At 45.4% G+C, this 23189-nt stretch overlaps 2 protein-coding genes across 4 annotated transcripts in view; one reads left to right on the forward strand and one right to left on the reverse strand.

The window, feature by feature from the left end:
* Positions 1 to 23189, forward strand: part of LOC146355874 (uncharacterized) — a 79808-nt gene that overhangs the window by 52245 nt on the left and 4374 nt on the right. The window contains exon 5 of one of the 3 annotated variants that reach the window (XR_014787223.1): positions 2387 to 2619. The exons of the other annotated variants lie outside the window; for them this stretch is intronic. The gene's annotated coding sequence lies outside the window, so the exon portion shown is untranslated. Of the gene's footprint in view, positions 1 to 2386; positions 2620 to 23189 lie in introns of those variants that run through there. 3 annotated transcript variants of the gene reach the window in all.
* On the reverse strand, positions 556 to 22975 carry LOC146355878 (uncharacterized). Its single transcript, XM_084835687.1, has 11 exons — positions 22927 to 22975; positions 18123 to 18286; positions 16960 to 17028; positions 14789 to 14863; positions 11792 to 12001; positions 10453 to 10475; positions 9497 to 9609; positions 6368 to 6418; positions 4954 to 5042; positions 4154 to 4280; positions 556 to 2467 (listed from the first exon to the last, which is right to left on the reverse strand). The coding sequence occupies exons 1-11, from the start codon at positions 22973 to 22975 to the stop codon at positions 2337 to 2339; spliced, it is 1101 nt and encodes a 366-aa protein (XP_084691813.1). The 3' UTR covers positions 556 to 2336.

The following is a 23189-nucleotide window of genomic DNA, read 5'->3' on the forward strand; positions in this document are numbered from 1 at the left end:
TTACAGAAGATGGACATGGGCCAATAAAAGAGGGGTATCTACAGATGTTCTGATAACAAGGACGGCACTTTATAACCATAGAATGTCGGGGAGTCGGAAGGAGGTGCCTGGCTGTCTACAACAAATGTCAATCTGTCAGTAACAACGTCAGTCCTAGAATTGGGAACATGATGTATTATTAACAAAGAACATACTGAACCCCTCTTTGCTCTCATGAGCCCCAACGAGGGAAAAAGAATATAAAACCCCTGAATCTGCCATTGTTCGGGGGGGCGTGGTTGCCTCTGGATTGTTTGTATGTGTACATACCAGCAGTACCCTCGATCCACAGGACACGCATTGAGTGCTCTGGCCAAGTACTTAATAGCGTTGTGGTGAGTACATGTTGGGTAAAATTCAGGGAGAGGATTTTACTGTCCAGGGCTTAGATAGGGTGCAGCTATCTTTGTTCTGTCATACTCACTGTTGGTTTGGATATAAGACAGCAGGCTTGGGCGTGGGTCTGGCTGACACTGTATCACTGTTGCTTCAGTGGGCCATTTTGCGGCGGTTGGACCAATATGGAGCTGAGCAACAAACAGGGGCTAACTGTATATTTAGTCATTTAAAGCACCCACATTTGGGTAACTAAGTTTCTACCTTAAGAGGTGCGCAACCTCTTAAAGCCTCAAAGAAGGGTGCGGCATCTTGAGGACTGTTGATTTGGGGCTGTAATCTAAGAGGCGTGTAACCTCTTGAGGTTCAGGGGGCTTGAAGCTCTTTGAGATTTCTTTGTAATTAAGTTTGTACCTAAGAGGCGTGTGTCCTCTTCAGTCTTGAGCTTCAGAGAGCCTGATACTCTCTGAGATTTGTTTGTAACCAAGTTTGTGGCTGAGAGGTGTGTGACCTCTTCAGCCTCAGAGAGCGTGCAACTCTCTGGGAAGGTTCTACTTTTGCTTATTTCTTTTTATTTCAATAAATCTCCTTTTCTTTCATCTACATTGGTTGTATGCATGTTCTTCTCCACCTCATAAGATCCCAAACCTCTCAGCCTGATCAAGTGGGTAGTCCTGGGAAAAATTGAAATCCATATTTCACACTTGGGTTGGATCCAGATCTAAGCTTGATCAACTGTGCTGGCTGAAGCGGACTTTCTTGCCCCCTCCTTCTCAGGGGAGCTCCTCCAGCCCCCTGAAAATGCTATACAGAGTCAGAAGACCCTGCTGAATGGGGTGGTGTGTGGGGAGGAGGTAGGATCCCCAAAATCAGGTGAAGGGACCTTCTGCAAGCAGATCTTTCCTCTTGCAGAAGGCAGACCCTGGATCCAACCCATGGTGTGTCCTCTTTTGGAATACCAGGTATATTTCTGACTACTTTCTCTTAGAAGGAACATCACAGAACTGGAAGAAGTACTACAATCATTAGTGTGGCATAGTGGTTAGAGTGCCAAAATTGGGGAGACTGAGGTTCAAAACCTCACTCAGCCAGTCACTACTATCTCTTAGCCTAATCTACCTCACAGGGTTCTTGAGAGGATAAGGTGAGGGAGAACCAAGTACACCCACATAAGAACATAAGAAGAGCCATGCTGGATCACAACAAGGGTCTTTCTAATCCAGCATTTTGTTCACACAGAATGCTGGACTAGCTCCTTGAGCTCCCTGGAGAAAATTTGAGATGTAAATGTAGTTACAAGCAATCATCTCAAAAAGAGTGCTACAAAGGACAATCACATTGGCCAATGGGTTAGAGGACTTTCTCTGCAAGCGTTTAGGGCTTTCAGATTAAAAAAGACAAATGAGAACTGCAATAAAATGTTGCAATGTATTCTGTCCACCCTTTTCCATTTGTCTTTTCCAGCTGACATTCCATGGCTACTGAGCATGCTCAAACCTCACTGGGCTGGTTTGTGTGTATGTGTCTGTGTTTGACCCCTGAGGTGTGTTTTTTAAATAATTTTGTACTTTTGGAAACCCAGGGTTCCCCTGAGCATGCTGATACCTCCTTCTTGTTTTTAGTTGGCCCTGTTTTGGCTACGGCCATGTTGGCACTCACCACCTGTGTTTGCTATTGGAGGGAGTGATGCTTAAGAATATGGGGAAATAACAGAGGTTTAGAAAATTATGAACGGCATATGGAACACAAGTAGTTTTTTTTATCCTTTTTCGTAATACTAGATAGCCTTACAGAGGGCAGGCCATAGTCTGGAGTGGAGTGGTTCGCTTCACAATCCCATATTCAGTCCCCATCATATCCAATTAAAATTATCTCAGGTAGCAGAACTGGAAAAGGTCCCTGCCTGAAAACCTGGAGGCCCACCACCCGTCAGAGGAGACAGTGCTAGGCTGACTTGCACACTAATTTCTCCCACCTGTCCTGGTGACTTCACAGTTGTTTCCTTCCATAGTTCCATGAGGGTGTCGGATCAAGATCACTTCATCCTCTTCCTCCACGCAGGAGTTCTGATCTGAATTGGCGAGTGAAAGAACTGTTGCAAAAGTGAAATCAGAGTGAATAAAAATGTCTGTTGTTAATTCAAGTTGAGTCTTTTGGTGACTAGCCTTCTAAGAGCCTTTCTGCACAAGGCTTTTATTGTGCGCTCATGATTGCTTGCTCACGGTACTTTGTGGGTCCTTTACACAACAATGTCGTCCTCCGGGGCCTCTCCCTGTGCTGTGTGACCACTGTCATGTTTTTTTTCCTTAAAGGGGAAAGTGTGGTATTTTTTCTGAATGGCTTCTATAACTCTATAGAAATCTCATCTAATTGTGCAATTCCACTGTACCACAGCACCACCTAGTGGTTGCATAATAGAACATATAGAAAGGCAGAGAAAGAAAACGGCCGGGGTGTGTGTGTGTGTGTGTGTGTGTGTGTGATAAACGTGGTAAAGGAGCCGATTTTAATCCTGCAAAGAATTCCAGAAGCAGAAGCTTTGGTAAAGGTGCAGGACAGAAGCTTCATGTAGAAAAGCCCTACATTTCCCAGCAAAGAAAAATAATGGGAGTGAATGTTTTGATGCCATGAGATCAGCCTTCTGGCAGTTACCCCACATGTACAAAAGAATGCTATTTGAGCCTTATGCAGGCATTACAAGATTGAAAACGTGGAAAGGACATGGGGGTGCATGTGCGAGTTCCACCCCTTCGTCCCTGACACCTTCCGTTGTTGACTGGGAAGGACTGAAGAGAGTCTGTAACCACAGTTGGTTGAACATGGTTATAGTCCTCCCTGTGACCAGGAATCCTGACTGTGCAGAGAACAAGTTGGGAATGATTGGTCAGTGCCAGCTCCAAGTTTTGAGGGTCCTTGGGCAAGGCATCCTTAACGGGGCCCCTACCTTTTCACCACCATCGTCACCACCAGTCTCCTCCCACATACACCTGCCCAGACCCTAAGATCGTCTTCAACAGTCCTTCTCCCAGAGCTCCTGCCAAAGGAAGTGAGGTGGGTGGCTACTAAGAAGAGGGCCTTTTCAGCTGTGGCACCCGGATTGTGGAATGAGCTTCCCAGGGAGGCTTGCCTGGCACCCACACCTTGTTATGTTCCCAGGCATTTTAGTTTTTCAGTTTCTGCTTTAAATCTGGTACTGTATTTTAAATCGTTGCACTGCTGCTAGGTTCTACTTGTTTAAAAAAACAGTATAAAAACAAAAGTAATAACTGTTTAAATTTTTATATTATATTTTATCATCTTGTATGTTACAGTTTTAATTCTTGTGAACTGCCCAGAGAGCTTTGGCTATTGGGTGGTATAGAAATGTAATAAATAAATATTGTTCCTCCTCCTTTTTCTCACGATTGCTACCACTTGCTTGCTCAGCGAGCAAAAAGCCAGTAAGCATGGAGGCCGTGGCATCTCCTGCTCCTCCTTCTCACCACCACCATGGTCTGGGCCAGAGCGAGAGGCAGGTGAACAAGCAGGTTGCAAAGGTGAAGAGGAGGAGCGACTCTGAGTGGCTCTTGCCGGTGGGCCCCTGCTGGGTGTGGACCCTTGGCAGGTGCCCGACCAAGCTTACCCTCAATGATGGCCTTGGATATGGTGCTCGTAGCCCAATACTTCTGGAGGGCACCAGGTTAGGGAGGGCAGTGTGATGCCAGATGGGGATAAATGTAGTGCAATGATCCACATACACATGCACCACCCTAAAAATACAAAACAAAGAAATTCTTACCCATCGAGGTCACATTTTCATAATTCTCCTGCATGACATCTCTGTACAAGGCTCTCTGATGTGGGTCCAGGAGAGCCCACTCCCCCTGGGTGAAATGCACAGCTACTTCCTCAAAGGACACCGACTCCTAGAACAACAGGAAGAGCCTCATTCAATTGGGAAGGAAGAAACTGGGTCTTAATTGGAGTCACAGCTCATTAACTCCAGACCCAGTGTCAGCTCGCAAACGTGAGACACAGGTGAAGCAAGGAGGAGGAAGGAGACAGTACCTCTTAACAGATGCAGAGTGCTATTGGTTTGTCGCTATTGGTTTGGGCATACTACACATCACATGTGTGAACCCATGTAAGTATACCCAAGATGACCATTTTTTAATATGGAAAGCAGCTTTGGGTAGGTGTAATTTTGAGCCGAGGAGAGTCAGGGGAGAGGGAGACCCTTTTCTTATTTTATTTTTAGGTAAGAGTAACAAGAAAATAATGTCTACAAACAATATCATTCAGTGGTCCTTTCTCGGATCATCTCTACTCAAAGGCATCAGTTGTCTGAACAGAGCTTTTCTCTCCACTGGCAACTATGCAGAAAAGGATTTCCATTCCATTTGGAATCTGCTCAACACTAGAAGTCCTTCCAAAAGCAGTCACAAGGTGGCAATGGTGCTCTATCAGAATCCTCTTTGGCGATGGCGAGAGAAGAGCCTTTTCGGTCTGCTTTAATTGGTCCAGAAGGACTCCCACTCCAAGATCCCATTACCCACAATCCCTTCTCCCTGCCCAGACACCACCTGCAATTCCCCTTACCTGAGCCAGTTCTAGCAAGACCATTTCCCCTCCATGTCTTCTGCAGGAATGGAGAAACCTAGAGTAGAATGATGACCTTCCTTGGAATCCTGGGAAAGAGAGAATATTTCCCAGATGTTAATTGCGCGCACTTGCGGTATTTGTTCATTACACGCATTTGTTAGCGCACTGACCCCACACCCATTTCAGTAGTTTCCCCAGACACCTTTCACAAACAGAGGAAAATAAAGAACATAAGAAGAGCCAGGCTGGATCAAACCAAGGGACCATCTTGTCCAGCAATAATGGGAAGCAAACAGTGGGGCCTCAATTAACTTTTTTGCCTAGTGCACTGCTGAAAACTAAGAACATAAGAAGATCCCTCCATTGGGAAAATTTACCAATGATTCCTACTCTCTGCTTACTGTTATTTAACCAGTGACTGATCCATAAGAGCCTGTCCTGATTCCATGACTGCTAAGCTTGCTCATGAGTCTTTGGTGAGGGACTCTGTCAAAAGCCTTCTGGAAGTCCAAGTAAACAATGTCTACCGGATCACCCTGGTCTGTATGTCCACTGACACTCTCAAAGAATTCCAAAAGGTTAGTGAGACAGGACTAACCTTTGTGGAAGCAGTGTTGATTCTTTTTCAGCAGGGCATGTCCTTTTATATGCTTACTGATTTGGAGTCATTTGGAGGCCCATTCTCCCAGTTTCAAGAGATCCTTTTGGAGCTCTTCACAATCCCTTTTTGTTTTAACCACCCTAAATAATTTGGTGTCATTGGCAACTTGGCCACTTCACCACTCACTCCTAATTCCACATCATTTATGAACAGGTTAAAAAGCATTGACCCTAATAGAGATCCCTGTGGGACCCACTATTTACTTCCCTATGTTGGGAGAATTTACCATTTAGTCCTACTCTCTGCTTTCTGTTCTTTAACCAGTTACTGATCCATAAGAGGACCTGTCCTCTGATTCTATGACTGCTAAGTTTGCTCAGGGGTCTTTGGTGAGGGGCTTTGTCAAAAGCCTTTTGGAAGTCCAAGTTGACAATGTCTACCAAGTCCCCACTGTCTACATGTCTACTGACACTGTCTGAGGTTCCTGTCATCTCACAGCAACTGAACTTAGAACTGTGGGGGTTACTATGAATATGGGAATATAGGAAGCATCTTATACCACATTAGACCACTTATCCATCAAGCCCAGTATCCTCAATGTTTACATCAGCCTTCCCCAACCTGGTGCCCTCCAGATGGCTTGGACTACAATTCCCAGCATTCCTGACCATTGACCATGCTGGCTGTGGCTGATGGTAGTTGAAGTCCAGAACATCCGGAGGGCACCAGGGTGGGGAAGCCTGGTCTGTACCCATGACCCACATAGATCAGCACGGCTTCGGCCAGGCGAAACTATTCATGCCACCTTACCAGGTAAGAAAGATGGGCTGGCATCATTCCCCAGTTCCAGCTGCAAGATTTCTGAGGAGGGAAAGAGTGGGAAAGGTAAGAATCACTGCCCGCATTGCAATTCATGGCTTGGGAACAGGGGTGTTACAAGTGGGAACTGCAGCAAAATGCTGCAATGTAGATTTCTCCTCTTCAGGGCTCTAGTCCAGTGGTCTCCAAAGTGGGGTGCGCAAGATCATCCATTGGGGTGCATGAGCCGCCTGATAACTGAGCAGCCTCCTGCTGCCCCGACAAGCTGCCACGGTGTGCAGTGATGGCAGCGGCAGAGGCAGCAGCATGGGACGGGAGCTGAGAGGGAAGCGCCATGGCGTTTCATTCTCGGCTCTAGTCCCATCCTGCCTCTGCCACGGCCACCGAGAGCAACTGCGCCCGTCTCTGCCAAGCATGACGGAGGAAGGCGCGGTTGCTTGCTCAGCCGTGGCACTGGAGCGGCTGCCATCCTGCCGAGGAGGGCAAATTTGCTCCACATTTACTGACCTTTTCTGTGATGACCAGTGGCTGTCAGCAGCATGCTCCCTAGCAGATCTTTTTGAAAAAATACCCACACTTAATCTGTCCCTTCGAGGTGAAGGCGACGTTTTAACAAGGAGTGAGGAAGTAACGGCTTTTCAGAAACTATGGAGAGAGCATTTTGAAAATGGATGTTTGGAAATGGTTCCATCGGTATGTGATTTTGTTGCCGAAACAATGTGTATCTCCTGTAAAAACTCTCATATCTGCACACTGAACAAACTTGGAAATTGAATTTTCTAACCTATTTAAAAGTCTTTCAAATGAAGTGTTTCAGTGGGTTTTGAACCCATTCGTTAAAAATATAAAAATGCAACACCTTCCAATTAGTTTGCAAGAACAACTGATTGACATCAGGGAAGATGGAAGTTTACTAACTGAATTTCAACCTTTGCATAATTGGTGGGATGGGATTGAAAAAATAAGTATGATGATTTAGTAAACGCAGCCAATGATGCACTTCTTTCATTTCAATGTATGTATCTTTGTGAGGTGTCTTTCCCAGCTATGACAGCCATTAAAACCAAATTGAACTTAAAACCAGACCTTTGAATCACTGTATCAAAGTGTTAAACCAAGATTTTCAAAAATAATGAAGCATTCAATCACGTTGCTCTCATTAAAAATTATTATTAAAAAATATTTTAGTGAGAGCAAAAAGGTTTTTTATACTGTTAATAAATGAAAAAAATATTTTTAAAATATTGTTTATTTCATCTTTATCTCATCCTTTTCAAAATTCTATTTTTATGTATGTTTTATAATGTACATAATATATTAGTATATGTACTAATATATAAATCATTTATAAATAAATATACATATATTGGGGGTGCATGCTTAAATTTTTTTTTTATCGACAGGGGTGCATGGTCAAATAACTTTGGAGACCACTGTTCTAGTCCACCAGCCATATCTTCTTCCAAGATGCTCTGTTCCATCCCACCCTCACCTCTAGTTTTCAGTTTCACCACCATCACCAATCAGCCACCTCCCTCAGCATGCTCAATCCTCGCTGGGCTTTGGGGGAGATTTCCCCCCCTTTTTGTTCCAGAGTATGGTGTGAGGGCACATGATGAAACTACCTGCTGAAGCTTACGCAAGCTTGGATCTCGCCAGTGCTTGGATGGGAGCAGTGGAGCCTGGTGGCTCCGATTTCAGTGGGGCTGTGCATCCATTCTGGGTTTCAGTCAGAACTCTAAAGGAGCTCTCCAAGGTGCTGAACTCCATCAACAAAATAGGTTAAGCATCTTGGATGGCTCCTTTAGAGTTCTGGCTGTTTCTGACTGAAACCCAGAGTGGATCCACAGCCCCAGCAAAATCAGAGCCACTGGATGGGAGACCACAGCCCTATTCAGGCACTCTCTGACCCAGGTAGATCAAACACACGCTAGCCACACCCCTCTCCCTCCTCTATCTGTGGAGGCTCTCTTTGTGAGCCAGAATGCCTGAATAGGGCTCCCCTGAGAATCCTATTTACACTGTTGTGGAGGAACAGTGAGATATAAATGAACCTAAATAAATTAGGAGGCTTTTTCCCTAAAAGTTTTTTTTTTTTTTTTGTAAGAATATAAGAAGAGCCCTGCTGGATCAGACCAAGGACCCCTCTAGTCCAGCATTCTGTTCACACAGTGGCCAACCGGCTGCCCATGGGAAACCCACAAGCAGGACATGAGTGCAACAGCACTGTCCTTGTATGTCTGTAAACCTTGAGGTTTCACCCAAGCTTGCTTGAACCTCCCTCTTGTTCCTGGATAGTACTGTTTTGGCTACTCGGAGCTACTCAGATAATTGAGTTCACCATTACTATATATGATGCGTACATATGAGTATGTAAGGGCTTTTCTACGTGAAGCTTTTAACCCGTACCTTCACCGAGGCTTCTACTTCCAGATTCTTTGCAGGATTAACATTTGCTCCTGTACATGTCCCCCCGCCCCGCCCGAGGTTTTTCTTTCCCTGCCTTCTATATGTTCCATTTTACAACTACTAGGTGACACTGTGGTATAGTAGAATTGCAAAATTCATGGGATTCTTATGGTGTTATAGAGGCCATTCAAAAAAATAATACTACACTTTCCCCATTGTGATAATGGTCACAAAGCACAGGAGAGGCACTGGAGGATGACGACGTCATGTAAAGGACCCGCAAACTACCGTGAGTAAGTCATGTAAAGGACCCGCAAACTACCATGAGTAAGCAATCATGAGCACACAATAAAAGAAAAACTTGTGTAGAAGGCTAACCTTTTCTAATCCTGAATCCTCTGAAAGCCTTTCAGCAAGACCCATTTAAAAAGTGTGAACATTTAGTTCCCTGTTCATGCAATCTAAAGACTACAAAACTCCATGATGCAGTGCAAGTGTAAACAAAACACACGCACAAATATTTGGGGCCTGCCATGGCAATGTCAAAAGCATGACCTCAAATGCAAAACCCTGCAAAATCCAAAAGGGCAGGCATTATTGCTCTGGGCTTCAAATATGGATATCAAGACAGAATTCCACCTGGAGCTTTCATAATCTCTGCCTGTGTGGCCATTAAGCCTTTAGATTCAACCTCAAGGAGGCTGAACTCACCTTTAAATGTCAGCAGCACCTCCTGTAACACAATCCTCTTTTCAGAAAAGTGATTTATCCTTTCTTCCAGCTCCACAAAACCTCTTTCAAACTTAGGAAATGCCCCATTCTTCCTGATGAAAGAAGTTTAAAAATAGATCTCATTTAGGGCTGAGACAACAGTTTTTCTGGTTTGCTTTTAATCTTGTAAGCAGTGATGTCATGGAACAGAACATCCCCAAAAGACTTTAAGGCACAATTCTAGGCATGTTTAGAGAGAGAAAAAGTCCTACAATGCCCAGCATTCCCCTGTTGTAGGATGTTTTTCTGTCTAAACATGCATAGGATTGTGCCCTTAATCTGACCTTTTCATGCTGTTTTGTTTTGCCTCCTTGTTGCTGCTTTGATGCCATTTCTTGTCTGTTTCATTCCTTTTTGAGTGATCCCAACCAATCTGGGACTGCATAGTGGATGCAATGATGTCACAGCACTACATAACCAAACATATTTGGCTATGTACTGACATTGCCTAGAGTCTTAGAGCAAATTAAGGGCATTTAAACCAGCCTTCTTCAACCTGATGCCCTACAAATGTTTTGGACATCAATTCCCATCAACCCCAGCCAACAAGGTCAATAGTCAGGAATGCTGGGAGTTGCCGTCCAAAACATTTGGAGGGCACCAGGTTAGGGAAGCCTGGTTTAGACTGTGAGTAACGCTTTCTCTATGTCACAAATAATCCTTCCTATACTAGACATGGGAACCACTTGAACAATCAAAGACGTTTGCAGTGCCCCCCCCATGCCCATCCCCAAACCCACCAAAAGGTGAGACCCTTTGATTAAGTTTTTTTGCAAAACAGACCCCCCTTTTCGACTTAGTCCCAGTTCTGTCTCCAACAGTTTCACGTCCAGGACAGTTCCAAAGTCAACCCAAGCAGTTAATACATGAGCAGTGAAATATTTGGTAGAATGTACCTCCTCTCGGTCCTTCTGGTGCTCTGCAGGAGAAAAAGAGAAAGAAATAGGCTGTCAGGCACAAATCAAAGTCCTGGCACCTACAATGTTCCAACACCTGGCAAAAATGTTTTGTATTTGTTTTATTTACCCAGGCATTTTAACTGCTGCAAATTCCTAGTCTGCTTTTATGGACTTTATCTGCTACTGTAGTGTCGTTATTTTGTTTTGTAACAAGGCCAGTGTATTCCTTCTGCATCTTTAAAATCAGCCATTAGTGTACAGAGCAGGAGCTCAGATAGTCAGGGAGGGTTCTGGAAGCCAAAGGCTCTGTCTGTGCTTCTATGCGGGCCTTTTCACCTGTCACGACAGCCCACCGTGGCCTAATTTACCTTTGGGGGCTGCACATTTTGCTGGGTGCCTGCAGGTGCCATCTTTTCAGGGCACTCAGCTTGATACAGGTTGTCATGTCATGTGAACCCAGGGAGCAGGGGTTGTTTGAGGGTTAGACATTCCTCAAATAACCCAAGACTTGTTTTAGGGCTATTCCAGGGTTGCCTAGCCCTCAAACAACCCCTGCCACCTGGGTTCACACGACATGTCATGGGCGCCCAGCACAATGCAACAGCCCCTGCAGGTAAATTAAGCCATGGCGGGCTGTCATGTCATGCCAACCAGGTCTGTGTGTAGGAAGAATTATCTGGAGAGAGTGGCCTGTGAGAAGAGAGAAAGGCCTGGTTTGTGTGATCAGGAGCTGACAAATAAAATATCCGTTGTTTTCCTAAACCGGGTCTCTGTTTTCTCTGGAAAATAACCTGTCTGTCTGGTGGAGTAGGCCACAAAGCTACCTAATACTATTATACAGGGTGGCCATTTACACATCACTGGAAAAAAAGGAAATGCATCAGCAAAAGAGAGGACAAAATAAGACAATGATTTGCATAAAATGTGCTTATGCTAATTTATTTGTTTGATTTGTACCATGTTTTTCCACCAAGGAAATGGTGCTGAAGGTGGCTTTATATGTATACCCTCAGATTTAGAAATAATTACTAGCATTTAAAGAGAAATACAATACGCCTCACCATTGGGGGAAGACTGATGAGGTGTCCCTTCTGCCACAGGTGCTAACTGTCCTCTCTCCCTCCTTATGGTTCTTCATCTTTAAACCGGACTAGGACTGAACTGCCCTCCAAACAGAGCACCGGCATCTGACAGTCCTTCAGATAGAGGACTGCACACAGTAAAATAGGATACATGGCTACTCTATCATTTTTTTTGTTGAACACCACCATGAAATCCAAACAGGATACAGGGCAGTATCTAGATGTTTTAATTAACTGACTGATTAACATCTTGCCTTCACAAGTGGATTCCCATTGCCTTCTCCATTTTTGCTTATCAGGGGCGACTTCTCGGAGCCTGCCGAAATGCTCTTGTCTCTCCTCATAACAATGTCTCTGTCGAGCTCTTCCAACCTCCTTAATATAAGTTGTTCTTGCTCTTCAAGAAATCGCCGTAGCTCTTTCCACTCCCGGATTATATTCGTCCTCTCAGCTTCTGTCTCTCTCTGCAATGTCAGGGGCATGACAAAGGCCGTGTTATACTCTGCATATAATTAGCAATGGGCCAAACATTTGAACCTTCAGACGTTTGGCCCAGACTGGCTTTTTGTGGCAGGGTCGGAGCAAACAAGGGGGATGAAATCTCTCTTACACATTTTGGGTGGTGATCTCTGAAAATTTCAGACAGAGTGCTGGAACTTACTGGAGCGGCTGAAGCGCGGTTGGGCTGGCAGCAGCCATCTTGGATTTAGAAATATAAAGTGGCAGCTGCCAGCCTGAGGGAGTCCAGAGAGTTCGGATAAGTTTCCCAGCATACCCCTGAAATATGCCCCCTCAGCTAGCTAACATCCCTTTTTTCATGGCCTGTGAATGGGGCTGTGAAAGCAGGAAGGTCATTTTTGCTCAGCCCCAAATACGTGCATATACATTGCCTAGCCATTAAGATCAGCCTCAGGGGACCAACTCTGCCCTCTGACGAAAGGCAGGTGATGACCAGAGAGTAAGAGAGAGCCATTTCTGCTGACAGTCTCCCAACTAATGCTCATTCATAATGTTGAATTCAGTGCCTCACCTTCCCTGCCCTTAACAGTTAAAGAGGGGCTACCCCAGGGATAAAATATGTGGTTTGGGTCCCAAGGTTAACTAGCAATATGTAACTCAAGGGTATGGAGTATGCAATGGATGCTGGTGGGTCCACGAATCCGCTCCAGGTTTCAGCCAGAACTCTAAGGGAGCTATCCAGCTCCTTTAGTGCTCTGACTGAAACTTGGAGCGGATCCACTGCCCCTCTGACATCAGAGCCACCGGCCCCCACCACGAGAATGCCAAAGGTTTAATTATACCAGGGGTGCAGAATCTTAAGCCCAGGGGTCAAATCTGGCCTTCTGGAGTTCCCAATCCAGCCCTCCAAGGTTCCCCAGAATGCCATGCCCCCATCCCCTGTCCCCACCCCCTCCCCCCCAACCACCGATGGTTTGGTGGTTTCGTGGCTTTGGGGCATGTTTTCCCCCCATTCTAAAAGGTTGAAATTCCTCTCCTAGGGCTCAGTTACGGGCAGAAAGAGCTGGAAGAAGAAATATCCTGGTAGTGTGGCTCCACCCCATTTAGCCTTTGGCCCCGCCCACTACTGAAACAAAATTGAGCCCTTGTGCTGAACAAGGTTCTGTACTCCTGTTACACAGACCTCGAGTAAGAACAGGATGTGTTTCCAAAAATAATTGGGCACACGGCCTGTCTTGCTTGCACGGGTCTTCTGGCAGAATACTCTTGGGTGCCCTCTTCACTTTGCTCGTCCTGCTATCCTGTGCCCTTGCCAGTTAAGAAGACCCATTCTCGCTTGGGAGTGCCAGAAAACCTAAAGGTGCCCCATAATTCAGCATCCTGACCCTCTCCACACTCTCTTTTTCAAGTAATTTTCTAACTTGTCAGATGCTGAATTCTGCAGCCATTACCAAATCCAATCGTTTGTGCAATGCAGCTGGGGAATCTCAGATACACCCAATGTTATTCCTAGTTAGAGGAGATCCATTGAAACAAATGGGATTTAAGTCAGACTAACATTGGATACAACCCCCAGTTCTTGTTCAAAGAAGGGTCTGAATTAAGGCTGAAAGTTCTCCTGGCTCAAAATTGGGAAGTATGGACAAAAGGGACCCCCAAATTTCAGAGGGGTGGGATTTCAGGGGGATCAAATGTTTCCAGTGTTTTTTTTTTGGGGGGGGGACCTCTTATAAAAAGCATTTTTATCTATAAAAACATTTCTAGACTGCCTTTTGACCCTAACAAAGAATTCTCCCCTCCCCCCAAAGCGGTTTACAATAAATTCACAACAATACAATAATTAAAACAGGTTTAAACATTTTAAACAGAAGGAGAACAAAGATTTAAAAACCAAAGAGTACAGAGACAATAAAACTTGAATATCAGAATTAAACATAATTGAAATCCAGGTTATTTTTAAAAATTACTTCCCACCAAAAAGCCATCATAAATGGAACCAGTCTAAATTCTTTCAGGAGATAATTCCATAACCGGGGTGCTACCACAGAGAAGGCCCTATCTTGTGTTCCCATGAACAGAACCACTTTAAGAGCCTTTCTACACGAGGCTTTTATTGTGCACTCATGATTCCTCACTCATGGTAGTTTGCAGGTCCTTTACACAACATTGTCATCCTCCAGGACCTCTCCTGTGCTTTGCAACCATTTTATCTCTAAATTGTGGCATGAAACATGGTGCATTTGCATAATTCTGCTACACCACAGCACTACCTAGTGGTTGTGTAATGGAACATATAGAAAGGCAGAGAAAGAAAACTTCCCGAAAAAAGCAGGCATAAAAGAGCTGATCTTAATCCTGTCAAGTTTCCGGAAGCAGAAGCCTTGGTAGAGGTGCGGGTTCAAAGCTTCATATAGAAAAGCCCTAAGAGGTGGGATAAAAAGTGGAATAAAACTGGTGGTAGCAACTTCCTACTTATTTTTTTAGCCTTGTTTGTTTTTAGACATTCCCCTTCCACCTGCACACACAAATTCTTAATACCCTGAAGCACTGCTTCGGAGGGGCATTCAAATGAAAAAAAGAAAAAGTGGTCTTCCCCCTAACCCTGCACTAGGAGCAAAAAAGTAAAATACAGTTAAAAAGCCACCACAAAGTTGCGAGCAGCCCCTCGAAAGTTCCAAAATGTTCATGTCCTCCATAAAAATTGCCAAAACTCCCCTCCCTCTAAATTTATCATCTTAAAATGGGGTGGGGAATTTCAGAGGACCATTTTCCTTCAGTGCTAGGATGCTTACCAGCAAACTCACACTCTTCCTTAGATGCTCCGCTTTCATTTCTTCTGTTTTGTTGTTCGCACCGTCTTGCAGCACCTGAAGGTCCAGGAGAACATTATGAACGTTTCGACAGAATTCTATTTTTTTTAATCTATTTTATGAGAAATAGAACACTGATAAAGTAAAAACGCCACATGAGGACATGGTATCCCGGCTTCTAGAGAATCAATATTATTTCAAGGGCCACAAACAATATAATGAGTTGCTTTCAGGGACCCATGTAACCCGAAGGAGGTGCACAATCTGTATTTGCTCACAGACTCCAGCAGCTCTCAAATTGCACCTGGAAAATTCTCTTGCAAGCTAGCAAGACATTCTGGTGGAGCTGCTCCAGCAAAAGAGAGATTTTGCTTCTTCTTTTGCCTTTCTTATTTTTCCGGAGGCAGCGTGCCTGAATACCAATTACTGAGGGGAGGGGCGGGTGCATTAAAACTGCAGCAATAGCTGACCTTCTGTTTTGAAGACAGAATGCATAAAAGATATGTCCCTTTCTTGAGATGATTGTACGGCTGCTGTATTCCCAGGGTCCCTCCTTCTTTGAGCGGATGCAAACAAGAGCAGTCAGTCATTTAAAGCTTCATCTCTGAGGCATGCAAGAGTTGCATCAGCAACTAACGGCGTTTTCCCCCCTCCCAGGACTTACAGCTAGCTCTGCAATTACCGTTTGAGTTCATCATCTGTTCTTTTTTGCTTTCATGGAATTTAAACTGGACGGGACCTTTTAAAATTTGAACCGAACAGGCAATAGTCTTTTATTATTGCCACAGCTTTGGTCATGTGATGGCATTGTTTGCTGATGATTTGCTGTTTGAATGCAATAATTTTCTTACTGTATATATTAATAGCCAACTCAAATGCTGACAGCTATGTAGCCAAAATAGGGCTACTGAGAAACAAGAAAGAGGTGTCATCAGCATGCCGGGGGGAACCCCAAGGCAGATGTAGAAACAAACTTTGCTTTGGGGGGGATAACATATGAAGGCAACCCCTTCCCCAAAAACAAACCCAATGCTCAGTGGCTACAAAATGCTAAATGTCTGCTGAGTGGGGGGCAGAGGGGGAGGAATGGAAAACTGTGGAGGGGAAATGGAATGGAATATTATGAAAGAGGGCATGGGTAACCGGCTGGCTGGAACACTGAAAAGGAACACTCTACACTGCAATGATTTGTTGCAGCTCCCACTTCTATCCTTTCTTCTTCTTTTTTATGCCAGGGGAGAGGATTATTTCTCTAGTTCTTTTACTGCTGTCCTGTCCATTGATCATGTTCAGGTTTTTATCATGTTTAGGTTTAGGATTTTAGATATTTTAATGTAAACATTAATGCAGCACATCACCTCAGGTGGCCATTGGGCAGAGAGGTAACTCTTAAGTATTGCAGTTAAATAAATTAAGTTCACAATCCAAAGTCAGAGGGTGGCGCCCCTGTCTTGTTAAAATCAATGGGAGATCAACCTGTTTATCATATGTATATTCCACTTCCCATCTGAGAAAGAATAATGGGGGGCAGAGTAGAGACAGACCTCTCTTCTCCTATGCTATCACTGCTGTATCCACAGCTGCCATTTGGGTAAGTAAAAGCTAGGGAGGAGGCCGGGCTGCCCGGGGGCGGGGGTATTTTGGAGACAGTGAGGGCTGCTGGGGATTTGTGAAAGCTATGAATCCTTTCCAGCTTGGATTTTTCATCTGAGTCAGAAGGATTAGGGGGCTCATAATGCTTGCCTCTCATTTGAGGTGGCTTTTACAAGCCCCCAGAGTTTTTCCCCAAGCCTGGCTCAGAAGAACTTTGCCAGCATCTCCACATGGGATACAAATAAGAGCCTAGACCTGTGAATGTAGTCAACATGTAGGTTGATAGAGGGGAAGGTTGTCCTTCAGATATCTGTGTCCCAATATCCATCACCAGCTATTGCCCACATACCTTGAAACCAACAATAGCAACCTTAAGGACTAGAAACTTATTTAAAGAGAGAGTGAGAAAGAGAGCTGAGAGTGTCACCAAACAGCACCCCAAACCACTTTCTCTACTTTTATCATGCTTGCGTAGATTTATGGCGCAGAAGCACACACAAACAGGCCTGCCTGAGTCCACGTCTGTCCATTACCAACAGACCATTCAAATGCGCTCTTACCCAAGTCGTATCACCTTCCATTTTGCTGTCTAATCTTCTGGAAGAGTTGAGAGAAATACAGACCAAATGCTGGAAGACAGAAACGAATTGAGAAGAAATGGGCACGCCTTAAAAGAAAAATGTTTGCAAACTAAGCTAGCCAAGGGAGCCCCAAATCATACTGAAACGGATATGCTCTCAGGTTGCGCCATGTGAAAATAGGACCATCGCTATGTGCTTTCATGCAGATGCTTCCTAATGAGTATTGAGGGCCTTTAATGGCTGGTGGCTACTAGCTGCCCCACATACACCCCCACCTGCTAGTGACTGGGGAAAAACACACACTTGGATAGCCTTGACATGTGGCCAGAAGAGTTTATGGCTGGCTGGCTGGCAGAGAAGCCGCCTTGGCACACTGCAAGAGTACAGTGAAGCTTTGAGACTAGCTATGCCAATGGCCATGCAGGCTGGGATGATGGGACCTGTAGTGCAACAGAACTGAAGTGCATCATGGGTGCTGTAGTGCATCAAGTTGGGGAAGACCGGCCCAGGGGTAGCGCAAACTCCTTGCATACAGAAATATCCAGTTTCAATGCCCGGCAACTCTACTTTAAAAATGCACCAGGAGAACTCTGTTTCTAAAACCCTAGAGAACAGGGCCAGATCGAGACCTCATGTCATATCGATACAATCCCATCACGGTGACACTATATCCCTCTCGTGCATGTATACCTCGTAGCAGGTATCCTATTATCCAAAACACCACAAAATGTGCCTTGTAGTAGTGTTCTGGATAATAGCAGGATATAAAGTGGGAAGTAACACTAGAAAAGCGGTGTAGGGAATGTGTAATGTGTCCTAACAGAAATCAGAGCACTCCAATACCGATAAAAAGCACTAGTGTAGATCTAGACAATAAGAGTTCAATGAACAGTGGGGGCTGGTGCCTTCGACGTCAGTGGGGCTGTGTTTCCAGCCTGGGTTTCAGCCAGAACTCTAAAGGAGCTATCCAGGGTGCTGAACCTTGTCCCCAAATAGCCCCTTGGATAGCCCCGTTGGAGTTCTGGCTGGTTCTGACCGCAACCCAGGGTGGATCCAAAGTCCCACAGAAATCGGAGCCCCCAGCCTCCACTGCTCATAGGGCATCGCCTTGGACCGGGCTCCCTCTCTCCATTCACACGTACCCCTTCCCCACTTTCGGATGAGGCTGAACTTGCAGAAGAAGGCGGCGCCAGGGGCCTTGCTTGAGTCGCCCCGTTGAAGGGACGAAGCAGCAGCAGCTGCCTCCGCTCGCTTCTGAGTGCGGCCGGAGGTGGGGCAGCGGATGCCGGATGCAGTTTTAAAAGTTCTGGGAAAATCACAGCCCAAGTTAAAACCAAAAACACAGTGCGAGAGAGCGAGAGAGAGATCAAGCAGCCACTTCCTCCGCCTCTGAGGAGTTTATACAGCCCTCTGGTGGCCAGAGCGAAGGTTCAGCCCGGGTCAAGATGCCTGCCTTCGCTTCCCTCTGGGACGCGCCCACCCCATCCTAAAAGCTCAGGGCGAGTTAAGGGTGCAATCCTATGCGTTTGTTGTTTATTCGGTCAGTCGCTTCCGACTCTTCGTGACTTCATGGACCAGCCCACGCCAGAGCTCCCTGTCGGCCGCCGCCACCCCCAGCTCCCCCAAGGTCGAGTCCGTCACCTCCAGAATATCAACCATCCATCCTGTCCTTGGTCGGCCCCTCTTCCTTTTGCCTTCCACTTTCCCTGGCATCAGCATCTTCTCCAGGGTATCCTGTCTTCTCATGATGTGGCCAAAGTACTTCAGTTTTGCCCTTAATATCCTTCCCGCAAGTGAGCAGTCTGGCTTTATTTCCTGGAGTATGGACTGGTTTGATCTTCTTGCAGTCCAAGGCACTCTCAGAATTTTCCTCCAACACCACAGTTCAAATCCTATGCATGTTTAGACAGAAATAAAGCCTACAACTTCCAGCATGCCCAGCCAGCACATGCTAGAAGTTGTAGGACTTATTTCTGTCTAATCCTATGCATATTTAGACAGAAATAAGTCCTACAACTTCCAGCATGTGCTGGCTGGGCATGCTGGAAGTTGTAAGCCTTATTTCTGTCTAAACATGCATAGGATTGCACCCGAAAAGACTGAACAGGAAATTATCATTATAATCTTACTGCTGTAAGTCACCTTGGGAGGGCTTCTGCCCTGAAAGGCGGCCAAGAAATATTTGAAATACATAAACATAAACGTATTATTCTTCATTACATTTCTATACCACCCCATGGGCGGTTTACAAAGATAAAAGCCATTAAGAGTACGTTGTACAAAGTGTAAAACCATTTACATAAAAAGAGGCAGCACACACAGAGACAACATATGTGTAAAAACAATTTTTAAACAATGAACCGTAAGATAAATCCAGGACCTGATTAAATATATCTGAAAAATATGGGTAATGAAGTTTTCAGGCATACGCTCAGCCTCTCTAGATTTACCAGAGATAGCGCATCTTTCCTGGGACAAGGTCCTGAAAAATCTCCCTGCCTGTCTTTGCCTTCGGAACACACCTTGTTAATTTCTGGGTGCGTGTCATTAACATATTATGATTTCTTCAGACTGATTTCTAAACCAGCCCTTTTCAGGACAGGGGGACTTCACCACACCCTTTTCCAGACCACAATGGCCTCCACATGTACACATCAAAATATCATAAGCACCAACTGATGGATACAACAAAACTCAATTTAAAATCATCAATTTAAGACCACCAGCAGCTAAAACTATTCCACCACCTGCACCACACACACACACACACACACAAGCAAAGTACTATAACCAAATGCAGCCAGGAATAAAAACATCTTAAGAGTTCTCTTAAAAAAAACAGCATCCATGATGTCATATATCCTTCCCTTGGGTGGGAGGAAGTTCTAAAAGTGCGGGCCACCATCAAAAAGACCCTGAGTCTGGAGCCCACCAATCTAACACCTGTTCCTGGCAGGTCAGAGAGTTATCTGTTGTAATATAAATTTACAATGCAATCCTCTCCTTGTCTACTTGGAAGTAAGCCTCTCTACATTTAATGGGGCTTATTCCTAAGGAAGTAGGCATTTTGATGTGCTGGTAACCTGTTGTTAGGACCATTATTTATTTTATCATATATACTAATCGCAATCTCAATTCTTTGAGTGCTTGGGGAGCCGAAACAACAACACCCACACACAAGAGGGAAGTATTAGCAGGCTCAGAGGTTTACAGAAGTACAAAAAGTCTGGGGGGGGGGATCCTAAGTGGAGGGAGTAGGGAGAGACTCAAAAACCAACCTAATGAAGACCGTGGCCATAGAAAGCTGATTGACTTGGGGGATGGGGGGAATGGACAGACCGCCCCATGGCCAAAGCTCTCTGGGCGGTTTACAAAGATAAATGGACAGACAGAAAACAAAGTAGGAGACAGGGCTGGCCTACATTTTGCTGCCTGAGGCAAAGAACAAGATGGTGCCCTCTCCCGTTCTGTGTACAAAAAGCCCACTGGACTGTTCCTTCAACGCTGACAATGGAACATCCTCCTCCACTGCTCCTCAAGTAGGCAGGTTAGCTTAAGGGCCTCAGGACAGGCTGCTTGGCACTCAGCTGTCTTTTCCAGTGCTTTGCTGCCGCCTCTCAGCATCTGCCGCCTGAGGTAGTTGTCCGTCCTGCTTTGACTGCAGCAAATTCTGACTGCAGTGAAGTCAGGAAACCTTCAAGCCTACTGCTGGTAATGCAGCGGGGTTCAGGCTACAACAGAGGTGGTCTAAATGGAAGTAGAAGTCAGAACACAGGCAGGCAGGCGGATCAGGCAACAGCAGGAGTGGTTACGATAACAAGGAAGAGACCAAACACAGTAAATCAGTCAGGTACATTCAGCACTCCAGCAGCAGGGCCATTAGGCAGTCCAAAAGGTCAGGAAACAGAGCATCACTCACAAGGCATAGTTTGGGCAGCAAGGTACACAACAGGGGCAGGATAGACCAAGTTGTTCCAACCCTGGCTGGGTTTTCCAGTGAAGGCTTTTAAGCCCAAAGCCTGTTGGACCCTACCCAGAGCTCAGCTGCAGTAATCAGAGCTCCCTTTTCAGAGCCCTACTCCTGAGGAGTCACTTTCTCCCAAGGAGACCTTTTCTGGAGCCAAGCATTCCTTTGCACAGGAGCCCTACTAGCCTGTCACTTGAGATGAAAATGCTCCGCGGGGATCAGGGGTCCCTTTGGCTCAGCCTTTGCCTCGGAGTCCCTTTCTCCTGACAGAGATGGCCCTGCAACCACCTCCCCTGAGGGCTCAGTCTCCTGTGTGTCTGGTGGCAGTCCTTGATGTGGGGTACCCTGGTCTTCTGGGGCCCCTAGCTCTTCCTTTGAGGAGGACTCCTCCAGTGGGGGCATGACATCGCCTCACTCTGCCTAATGGTAGGGCTGGCCCTGGGAGGTGAAATGGAATGGAGTATCTTGAACAGGGACTGCTCTACACTGAGACTTTCATTGCAGGTACCAACTCTTATTACATTTATAGCCCACCTTTTTCTCTTCCAGAGAACCCAAGGTGGCCTACATAATCCTCCTCCTCTCTTTTTGATCGTCACAACAACCCTGTGAAGTAGATTAGGCTGAAAGTCAGTGACTGGCCCAAAGTCACCCAGTGAGCTTCATGACCAAGCGGAGACTACAACCCAGATCTCCCGAATCCCAGTCCAACACTCTAAGCACTACATCACACTGGCTCTCTCCTTGTTTATATCCATCCTTCTTTACAACAATGAAAATAAATGTAAAGAAAAAGGATCAAATACAAGTAACAACACAATTTGAAACCATCAATGAGCTTGACAGCAGCATATTTGGCCTGCAAGTTTGAGATTCAACACCCCTGCCTTAAAGACTAGCATTGTTATTGTGGTATAAATCTTAATGGACTAGAGCCCATTTTCATCAGAAGTATGCCAACTAAGGGTATCGGTTTCTGTACATAGAATTGGGGGCTGGGGTGGGGGGTCTTGATATTTGCCTCAGGCAGAAAAATATCTTGTACGAACCCACCAAAGCTTTTGCCACAATAAGGGCACAATCCTATGCATGCTTAGACAGAAAAAAGTCCGGATGGGAGTTGTAGGATTTTTTTCTGTCTAAACATGCAAATAATTGCTCCTCAAATCTGTCTTTAATTAGTCTTTAAGGTGCCACAGTCTCTCTCTCTCTCTCTCTCTCTGTGTGTGTGTGCATTTTTTAAAAGTGGCAGTGTAGATCAGGAATAACCAGGCTTCAGGACTGGCCCCACAGGCCCTGCTTACTGAGGCACAGCTCAGTAAGATCTCTTAGGTTGGTAGGTGCAAGAGATAGGGCCTTTTCTGTGGTAGCCCCATCCTTGTGGAATGTCCTTCCACAGCATGTCTAAAACCCCCGACTGTTTTTAAACCAGCCTTAAAGACCGGGATATTCTAGTCTGCTATTTATTTATTATTACATTTATATCCCCCCTTTTTTCCCCTTAGCAGGGAACTCAAGGCAGCTTACATGGTCTTCCTCCTCCTCTCCATTTTATCCTCACAACAACCCTGCGAGGTAGATTAGGCTGAGAGTCAGTGACCTGGTGAGCTTCATGGCTGAGTGCGAGCTAGAACCTGGATCTCCTGAGTTCCAGTCTGACACTCTAACGACTATGCCACACTGGCTCTCAAATACATAGATGCTTTTAAATGAATATTATGGTTAGCTGGTGGAAAGGTGGGATCCAAGGGTTGGATCCAGATTTAAGCTGGATCGTACTGCGCTGGTGGAAGTGGACTTGCTTGCCCCCTCCTTCTGATGGCAGCTTTTTCAGAAGGCAGATCCTGAAACCAACCCCCAAATAGATACGATCAATAAATAAATGCCCATTTTGGCATTTTTACTGCTGTTATTTTAATCCTTCTGCACTGCCGTTTGAGTTTATTGCATTTTGTATGTTATCCTTCTAAAGGTTTTACCTGGCAAATCGCCTTGAGGAGGCCTTGCCTCGAAAGGTGACACAGCCATCTTTTAAATAAATCGTAACATCTTTGGGTGGTTGTGTGGGAGGGGGGTTGCTAGTGAATCCCACAAAAGATGCACACTTAGAACTAAAGAATTCGGAGCCCAGGAATTCGTTTTGGAGTCCCAGAGCTGAACACAACTCACAGCCCTTCCGCACGCAAATCCACTCCCGATTACCCCGAGCTTTGTTCATTTCAGTAGTATAATGCTGAACTGG

Source organism: Heloderma suspectum, chromosome 2, assembly GCF_057233095.1.
Source record: "Heloderma suspectum isolate Gila_16-S chromosome 2, 16-S_ref, whole genome shotgun sequence".
In the NCBI taxonomy this organism is placed as follows: Eukaryota; Metazoa; Chordata; class Lepidosauria; order Squamata; family Helodermatidae; genus Heloderma; species Heloderma suspectum.